Source organism: Humulus lupulus, chromosome 4 (assembly GCF_963169125.1).
Source record: "Humulus lupulus chromosome 4, drHumLupu1.1, whole genome shotgun sequence".
Taxonomy (NCBI): domain Eukaryota; kingdom Viridiplantae; phylum Streptophyta; class Magnoliopsida; order Rosales; family Cannabaceae; genus Humulus; species Humulus lupulus.
The window spans coordinates 166,394,579-166,404,367 of NC_084796.1; the positions used below are offsets into that span (position 1 = coordinate 166,394,579).

A 9,789-nucleotide genomic window follows, 5' to 3' on the forward strand; every position below is an offset into this window, starting at 1 on the left:
TTTGTACCCATTTTTGGAGCCCTAGAGAGAGAATCATTATCTTCAACAAAGAACCCAGCTGCCCACACCATTGAAGGGATGTTTTTTTTGCATTTTTTTAGATGATAAACACCAAGAAAAGAAGAGGGAAAACGAGGAGAAGAGAAGAGAAACAAGAAAAGAGGAGAAGAAGAAACTTTCCACCAATGGGGGCTAGAATCTCTTTCTTTCTCTATTTTGATTTTGAATTATTTATCTAATTTTTGAACTCATTGAACAATGATGGATGATTATGGTTCTTTGTTGATTTTGAGTATGAACTAACTTTTTAAAGCTAGGATATTGATGAACCCTAATTTGTAGTGAAACCCCAAATTGTTGATTTTAAATTTATGCTAAGTTGCTTTTGTTCAATTAAGCTATATTTATTGCTAATTCTTGCTTGAGATTGATCAACTTGAGTGAGTTACAAGATAATTTGAATTCTAGAAGGGTGGATAAGTGGATAGGCTTAGTAGATGCATGTTGATTACTATGTTGTTGATTAGTGGATAATTTAGGGATATTTTATTCACCATGCAAACTTGAAGGATTGTTACTTGAAATTGAATTTAGCATAGGAATATGTGAATTTAATTGATGGAACTTTAACATGAGCATTTGGGAAAATGGCATGTGCATTGAATTGGAAATCCTAGTTACAAGAGAACTTTGCTATGAACTTTGTTGTAGCATTAGAAATAAAACTAAAAAAATAGGGGGAATTGGTATTCCTAACTATTTCTATCCTTCATTTGACAAAGAATTATTCATTGATTAAGTTTAAATTGCTTCCCTTTATTTTTCTAAAGTAATTTGCACTTTCTTAATTAATCACACCCATCTCAATTGTTTGCAACCTAAATTGTTAGAGTTGATTTTTTTATAATACTTAGCTTAAAGCAATCCTTGAGGAGACGATATCTAGTACTTGCTACTATATTTTTAGTTGTTGATAGTGTACATTTGCACTTAGCTTAATTTTATGCAACAAGTTTCTGGCGTCGTTGTTGGGGATTGCTTAAAGTCATTTATTGTGAAATTAATTATCTTGCAATTTGATTTAATATTTTTTTGTGCTAACGTGGGTGATTCTTATGTAAATTCAGGTTCACAGAGTGTATGAACGAGAATCAAGACCCTGGACTACTTCCCCTTGATCCAGAAATTGAACGCACATTCAGACGAAGGAAAAAAGTACAAAAATCCTAAAGGGAAGTAGTAGTTATGGATGTTGAGCAAGGAGCTCAATAGGGAGTCACTCAAAGGGAAGTAAATCAAGCAGAAGTTGCTCAAGAAAGAGTAGCTCAAGGGGGAGTAGCTGTTAATAATGGGCAGAACGGTGTTATTGAAGCTGATCAACGAGCTCAATCTGAGCATTGTAAGACCATAAATTTAGGTTGCACAATTCGAATTGAAGCCAATTATATTCCAAATGCTTCAGACTGTGGGCCAGTTCAATGGAATGCCAACAGAAGATCCTCGCCTTCATCTTCGCTTGTTCATTGAACTGAATGATTCTTTCAAGCTGCCCCGAGTTACAGAGGATACCCTAAGATTGAAGTTGTTCCCATACTCCTTGAGAGATAGAGCATGAGCTTGGTTGAACTCTTTGCCTTTTGATTCTGTGACTACTTGGCAAGAGTTGGCTGAGCAGTTTTTGATGAAGTACTTTCCTCCCACTAAGAATGTCAAGCTCTGCAATGAGATTACTTCATTTCAGTAACTTGATGAAGAATCTTTATATGAGGCATGGGAGCGATTTAAGGAGTTGTTGCACAAATGCCCTCACCGTGGCATTCAACATTGCATCCAGATGGAGACCTTCTATAACGATCTCAACACTCATACTAGAATGGTGGTTGATGCTTCAGCGAACGAGGATCTTCTTGCTAAGACCTATAATGAGGCATATGAAATCCTTGAGAGGATATTCAGCAACAACTATTAGTGGCCCACTTCTAAATCGTCTACAGGTAGAAAGTGGTTGGTATTCATGATGTAGATGCCATCATTTCTTTGGCAGCCCAAGTTTCCTCGATTTCTAATATGCTTAGGACAATGAAAATGGGGATGAATCAATCAATGGGGCAGCCTATGGGGACACAAATGGAGCAAATGGAGAACATTTCTTGTGTGTATTGTGGTGAGGGTCATACTTTTGACAACTGTCTTCACTACACCAAACACCCATTACCATAACACATCATTATAATAGTATTTAAAAATAGTTATTGTATATGAGACAAATTTCAGGCGGCAAGGTAAAAATTTCAGGCGCCAAACCCTAAGTTTTTTCTTCCTTTCCCGTGTACCCATTTCCCCTATACTCATTTCTTCAATCTTTCTTTCTTTCTCTTCCTGGTCTCTCTTGGTCTATCTCTCTCGTACTCTCTCAGTCTTTCCCGTAGACCTATCTCTCTTCTCTTCTCTTTCCACCTTCATTCTTTCACAGTCACTACCACCTCGACTCGGCAGCTGCCACCACCCTTCCTCCAGCTTCGACTAACTGCTAATTTATTCATTCGCCAAACCCGTTCGAATATAGACTTGACCACTTCACAGAGTTTTCTAGCTAAAACAAAAAGATGGGTGTAAAGAAATTCATGAAGAAGGGTTAAGGAGAAATGGGGTTCAACGCCGGCGGTGGAGTTATCAATTGGTTTCTTGGTCACATGGCCGCAGCCTCTCACACCATTCACGATCGACTCAAGCAAGCTGACCTTGTTGTTGAGGTCCGCGACGCTCGAATTCCCCTGTCGTTTGCCAACCAGGACCTTCAATCTCACCTCTCCGCCAAACGACGCGTTATTGCTCTCAATAAGAAGGACCTTGCCAATCCCAATATCATGCCGGTAATCATTTTCATTTTTTATTTATTTATTTATTTATTTCTGTAGAAATGTGTTCGTCATTTTGAATCGTTCCAACAAGATTGTATTCCCATAAATGCACACAGTAAGACTTCTGTTAGGAAGGTAAGTAAGTTTTCTTCAGTTTGTTCTTACTCCTTAATAGTGTTTTGCTTTCGTGTTCTGTTGATTTTAATGGCGTGTAATGTATATGCGTGTATGTATCGAAGCTTCTTGAGCTGGTGGAGTTTAAATTGAAGGAAGCGATTTTGAAAGAGCCAACTCTGCTTGTTATGGTTGTTGGGTTTCCTAATGTTGGAAAATCTGCTTTGATTAATTCCATTCATCAAATTGCATCGTCTTACTTTCCTGGTAAGATGTGATTAAGATTTTTTCTGGACTGATATTTAAGTTGAACCCAAAAATGATTTTGTTGAGTTTTGTTTACTAAGCGCAAGGGAAGAATAAGAGAGCAACAGTAGGTCCTCTGCCTGGTGTTACTCAAGATATTGCTGGTTTCAAGGTGAAGTAGTTTTTGTGTTTGATTTCCTTTCTACTGCAAGAAAAATTGAGGGTGCATAAACATTCTTTACTCTTAGGATTCATGTTTTGGTTATATGCATTTTAAGATATTTATATCTCCTAATGACAAGTTTTAGATTCTAGTTCCTTGAATTTTATTCAAAACTATTTTGTTTTTTGGGTACAGATTGCTCATCAACCGAGCATATATGTACTGGACACTCCAGGTGTACTGGTTCCAAGTATCCCAGATATAGAGACAGGACTAAAGCTTGCTCTTGCAGGTCAGCCCTCTTCGATTAGTTCTTTTTTGTTTTGTTTTTGTTATTGTTTTTCTTTAATCTGTTAAATTAAATGTGAACATTTGATGATGTACTTATTGTATGCTGAAACTGTAACAAGTACAAAAACTAGAATTGGTTAACGAATTGGTTAACTAGAATTGGTTAACAAGTACACATTATAAATGGAAATGAATAAGAATATGTTTAACTTTGTCAATAAACTATTTTCTTGTGGAGGAATATCATGGGTTTAGCTTAGACTACATATATTGTGCTACATGTTAATACAGTTGCCTTTAGTTGACTGACCTGGCCAGTAAGCTACATATAGTTTTATATATATGATACCATATTTGAATTAATATTTTTTTTATTCAAACTATTTATGGTGGTTTGCCTGTAAAATAACTTTGTACATCTCTATCACCACCCAAAGGTCTTATAGGAGACTTAGATTTGGTATTTTTTTTTTTAAAAAGAATTATTTTAGTCTTGATTAGAGGGTCATTCATTTCAGTTTTTCACGCAATTTCTTAATCAAAAAATACTCTATCCAACTAACCCCTAATCAAATGATTTTGTTGTGTTGTTTATGTTTTTATCTATCTATGTTTTTGCTTCAAATGGTTGAGTTTGGCTTCACGTTGGGGTAACTTGTTCTCTTGATGAATGTGTGCTAGGTATTGATACTAGCCTTGTTTTTCGAATTTAGAGTCGTTGGCACTGCATGAAAGAACAGGGAAGACTAGGGTGAGTCTTTCCTCATTCAGTGCGCTATCTCTCTCTTTCTCAAGCTCTCTGTGTTAGCCTTTTTATCTGAGATCAATTTGTTTGTGATTATTTGTCTGAATTTCTTTTATTCAAGTTAGAAGTTCACTAATACTGTAGCATCTTAGTTTTTGCTTCATGAGTTTTCCTCTATTGATGGTTGAAGTTTGTTATGGTTTCTGTTATGGGCTCGAAAAGTTCTCCATAAATTCCACTTTTTGGTTATAGTAAAGTAGTTCTCTGTAGGTTTCTGTTCTGGTTTTGTGTTGTTATACTAATGAAATTAGTGAGTTAATGATTTTTTTTTCAGTGTTTCCTCATCCCATTTTTGCAGTTAAGTGCTCTGTAGGTTTCTGTCACTACAACATAATTGTTTGATCATTATCATCATCATCTTGTTCCTAGCCCTTTTGTTCTCTTTACTAATTTTAAGTGCATAGCATATCTGCATGTGAATTTAAGTTTTAGCTCGCGATTTTCATTATCCGGAGCCTCTGTCTTGAAAAACTGTATCTTTCTAACAATTGATTGAAAGAAAACAAAAATTGACATAGGAACGTTTTATTTTTCTTTTTTGTGGAAAATATTGGTATTCTGCTCAAGTATGTATTCATTGCATTAGATGTCAACTGATGGTTCCATAAGTAGTTTTCTACCCTTGAGCCTTTTACATTCCTAAAACTGTGTAGACTTATCCAGCATTTTGATCCTCAACCAAGGCTATCATGCAATGCATCATTTGTTAGCATCAGATGAATATGCATTTGGATCCCTAGTTTGTGTTGTTTCTGCTCTTGCTTTTCAGGGTTGATTTCCTTCATTGTTTTGGCCTTGAGCTCATTGGGTAGTTTACTTCACTAGGTTTTGATTGTATGCAGACACAAATCCTCACTCAAGTAGAAAGTGCTTCTATATTTTACTAATGCTTGTAGTGTGTCATCTATGAGCAGGCCCGTGAGGCTAAAATTTCTGTACAGGGGAAATTGGTAGATCCCCAGGGCAAATAGAGCAAAGGTTGGTATTTCTTTGGAGTTTTAAAAACTTGAACGATGGTGTGCTCAAATTTGAGTGGCCTATGAAAGTTCCAATGTCATTCTTTTCTACTAAATATGAACAAAAGTAGGTAAATACAACCATTTTGATGCTCATATGCATCAACTTTGTGATTCTGCCATTTCTTCTGTATTGGCAAACATTTCATTATTTTTTTTAATGAACCAGTTTTATTCAGATAGAAAATATGAAATATAAAGAACACGTTGGTATTTTATACAAAGAAATATAGGCAAACTTTTTAGTAATGTAAATACTATCTTTATTTTATATGTGGGAGGAGTACATTTTAACTGTGCACTTGTCTCCAGACATTGGTTTGCTAAACACAGCTTATTTCTACTTGATTTTTATTTCAACTATGCTTTTAAACATTGTATCTTTGTCGAGAATTTGGTTTGTCATATGCAACAGACATAATGGGTGCATTTTTAATTTTTAGAAAGTTTACGGAAGCTTGATGAGCAGCCTGAATGGTTGAGGGGAGGAAAGCTGCGTGATTATCAGCTTGAGGGTCTGATACTAATGTTATTTTAGCTGATGAGATGGGTCTTGGTAAAACTATTCAGTCAGTATCCATGCTTGGGTTTTTACAGGTGTAAATGTAGTTATTTTGAAAATTTCTTGAAATTTGAGGTCATGAGTTTTTCTTTAGAGCTAGACTTGAGATCAAGGTTTTGTTTGTTCTCTTTACAGAATGCTCAACATATCCATGGGCCATTTCTTGTTGTTGTACCATTATCCACATTGTTAAACTGGGCAAAAGAATTTAGGAAGTGGCTACCTGAGATGAATATTATTGTATATGTTGGTACTCGTGCAAGTCAAGAGGTGAGTTTAAGTTTTTCCATTACATGTATATTGGTATATGTCACATAGATGTTTAATGTAAATATTTTAATATTAGTAACAGTCTACATGCTGCATTATGATTACTTTTTCTATGTCAAAAAGTTCCCATCATAAGTGAGGGTTTTTTAATAACTTGGGAGGAGGTCACGGACATGTGACTATTGTCTCTTTTAGTGCTATCATAATTAGTGCCTCATTTTTTCTTAAAAGTTTTATGTTGGATGCAGGTTTGTCAGCAGTATGAATTCTACAATAACAAAAATGTTGGCAGGCCAATAAAGTTTAATGCACTATTGACTACATATGAAGTAGTTCTGAAAGATAAAGCTATCCTTTCAAAGATCAAGTGGTGCTATCTGATGGTTGATGAAGCACACAGGTTAAAAAATAGTGAAGCACAGTTGTATACAACACTTTCGGTAGGTTAATCATGGCAATTGAATTTACAACTGCCCATTTTATCTTTCCTTTTCAAGTTTAGTTTGTTACCATTTGCTAGTGTTGTGATTGACAGGAATTTAGCACCAAGAACAAGTTGTTGATTACTGGTACTCCATTACAGAACAGTGTGGAAGAGTTTTGGTAAATAATTTCTCTTTTTCACTAACACAGACATAGAAGATTTTGTGTGTTCTACATTGTTGTTAATTTGCTATACATGCATGTGATTACCCATTTAACAAAACAGTCCAGCTTGTTTGGAGTTTTATGTTTAGAGCTGATTATGGTGCCTGGGAAGTGGGAAGTATGGGAATAATTTTTGTTCTTCTCCCTCCACCAATTGTGATAATGAGCACATATGCCAAATCTTTTAGTTGTTGGACGGGTTTAAACTCTGTGCTTAGTAATTCCTTTAATGTTTAAATTTGCAGAAATATTGAATTATTAAATTTGAATTTCTTATGTTCTATTTGATCATTTTTGGCATCTTTAATTATGTGTGGAGAGGTTGAAGCAGCTACAGTTTCTAGATATGCTAAAATTTTGATGTTGGGCAACTGTTTTGTTAGCTGTTATAGTGGAACCATCATCAATTTCATCTGGTGTCTAGATATCATTTTAATAATATATTTCTAAACTACTCCTGTTTCAAGTACTATTCTTTTTTATTCTTACAATGTTGTTGACTCTTCTGTCTTCTCTTGGCTTTTATTACATTTTAGTTATCATAATCATTCTCTGAATTAGCTTCAATTCCCAGATGTTCTTGTTATTTGAATTCTTCAATAAAATTTTGTTATTATAAAAAAGAAAATGCATAACATAGTTGTACAATTACAGCTTATATTGTGATTGATAATAATCTAGAAAGAAGATTATGGAAATATGGAAATATAGAGTCCGGTATAGGAGCAAGCTATTGAGAAATCTATAGCAAAAATAGGAAGAAATGTAAACAAACTCCTGAAACTAACAGAACCAAAACTAAGCCAGACTCTAATTTAGAGAAGGCAGAACCATTCCAAAGAAAAGATAAGAACTTTAGAAACATATTACTAAATACACTGCCAATTCTGAATATTATCTGAGAAGACGTCTTTGAACTCTTTTACTTTGAACACACACATAGTGGTCGGTCTGGTAGTTACCATGTGAATTATTTGTGACAGCATATATATCCTTCTTTGTAGTTATAGATTGGAAACAGAGGAATTGTAGCTGTTGGAGAGAATTGCAAGTCCCTGACAGATCTTAGCCTCCGATTTTGTGATAGGTGAATTCTTCTTTTCATTGTTTATAGAATTACAAATATTTGAGTATGAATTACACTTTTATTTATGTCTTCACTCGCATATTAATTATTAGGCTCGGGGACGAGGCACTTGTTGCCATTGGTAAGTGTAACTCCCTACAGTATCTAAACGTTAGTGGCTGTCATCAAATTGGTGATGCTGGAATAATGGCCATTGCAAGAGGTTGTCCTCAACTTACCTACCTAGACGTGAGTGTTCTCCAGGTGTGTTCTCCTACTTAATAACCACCAATTACCACCACTTGATTATATGTACACATAGACCCACTACTTTAGTGCAGGTTTGTCTTGCTCACTGTGGTAGAGCATAATTTTTCTGTGTAATAATGCTTATTACCATCATTTGTAATCTCGTTAAAATAAACCTTTATGATAACTCATTGATTCCAAAGTATGTCTAGGTTGACTTTTCTCTGTTTGCTTGTATATTTTAGGGGCTATCAAAATTTTTAAAGTTTCTATGTTTTCTAAGCTTAGTTTTGATCCAATTCATACCAGCCATCTAGGGGACTCGGGAACAAAATTAATCAATAAAAGAAGTTATAAAATCAGCTTACACGTTAAAATGAGTTCATTGTGCCCTATTTCATTGTGTGTAGCAAAGGACATGGTTTAAAAAGTTAACATGTGTTGTTAAACATGATTTTATCTGTTATCTACATGTTTGGTTCTTTTATTGTAAAGCTATTAGATAATTCTTAGTCCTTACCTGTTTCGTTTCCTTTTTTTTTTTATGGTTTTTCTTTTCTTTCATGATCCGGTTATGAATTTTGATGGTTTCTCTGATTCCTCTTCTGCTCCGCCACAAGAGCTACTCCGATTGTCCCTAAGGCGTGGACTAATGCTCGACGACTATGGGACGTAGGCAAGGACTAAAGGTTGATGATGATGGGATGCAGACGGTGCTTTGGTGATGAGGGCTAGATCGGTGCAGGTGGTGGTCGACTATGTCTTGTGCAAGGTCGGGGACAGACGGGGACTGAAAGGTGAGGAATGGGTAAGATTTTTTCTCACTTGTTTTTTTTATTTTTTTTTAAAAGAATTAGCATAAAACATGTGAACTATTTTATGTCTGGTATATGCTAGAGTTTCAAGGGGTATTCAGTTGAATCCTGTATGTTGTTTTCTGACATAAATTCATACAAGATTCTGATTAGACCGCATTCAAGGGGTATTCAGTTGAATTGTTTGTCTCATTGTAAAGCTTTCTCAATCTTGTTTCTTTTGGTACTCGTGCATATCAAATAAAAAAACATGTTGATTGCTGACACGTTTAAAAGGTCTCTTTATAGTTAGCTGTGACATAAACAGAGGTCATGTTGGTGCTTCTTCATTCCTGCTGTTAGGCTGCACTTATTTGGTTTTCAAATTGTTGCATTGCATTGCATTGCATCCAATATTTTTGAACTTGTTTGAGGACATTTACTTTATTTTTATAGCTAAAAAAATTTGTCACCAGGATCTAGAGAGTCCTTTTGATACAAGCCTATTAGACTACTAACTTTGAACTTTTATTTATTTTGATTTATTGTAGATTGGATGTAGCAGAGCAAATTGGAGAGGTTACACGATCTGTCTCTGGCCCAGTACTTCCAAGGTATTAGAGGCTTATCTTGACAGGAGCATCATCTAGATCTTGTAAATATGTTCTCAACACCCTCATGCAGGTAAGTTTGGTTTATGTTGT

At 35.1% G+C, this 9,789-nt stretch overlaps 1 protein-coding gene, 1 non-coding gene and 1 pseudogene across 2 annotated transcripts; 2 read left to right on the forward strand and 1 right to left on the reverse strand.

The window, feature by feature from the left end:
• Positions 1-1,711: 1,711 nt before the first annotated feature.
• On the reverse strand, positions 1,712-1,818 carry LOC133833361 (small nucleolar RNA R71). Its single transcript, XR_009892742.1, has one exon. It is a non-coding gene; the product is annotated as a small nucleolar RNA R71 (small nucleolar RNA).
• A 788-nt stretch (positions 1,819-2,606) lies between these two features.
• LOC133829261 (short integuments 2, mitochondrial-like) lies at positions 2,607-3,821 on the forward strand (annotated as a pseudogene).
• A 2,199-nt stretch (positions 3,822-6,020) lies between these two features.
• LOC133832650 (protein CHROMATIN REMODELING 5-like) lies at positions 6,021-6,935 on the forward strand. Its single transcript, XM_062262961.1, has 4 exons — positions 6,021-6,093; positions 6,194-6,328; positions 6,577-6,768; positions 6,864-6,935. Exons 1-4 carry the CDS (start codon positions 6,043-6,045, stop codon positions 6,933-6,935), a joined length of 450 nt encoding a protein of 149 aa, XP_062118945.1. The 5' UTR covers positions 6,021-6,042.
• Positions 6,936-9,789: the final 2,854 nt, after the last annotated feature.

Excerpts from the sequence above, each read along its gene's own strand:
- LOC133832650 (XM_062262961.1), top strand. The coding sequence starts at position 6,043 with ATGGGTCTTGGTAAAACTATTCAGTCAGTATCCATGCTTGGGTTTTTA. Across the intron at positions 6,094-6,193 it reads CCATGCTTGGGTTTTTACAG|AATGCTCAACATATCCATGG; the intron begins GTGTAAATGTAG and ends TTCTCTTTACAG. Across the intron at positions 6,769-6,863 it reads AGTTGTATACAACACTTTCG|GAATTTAGCACCAAGAACAA; the intron begins GTAGGTTAATCA and ends TGTGATTGACAG.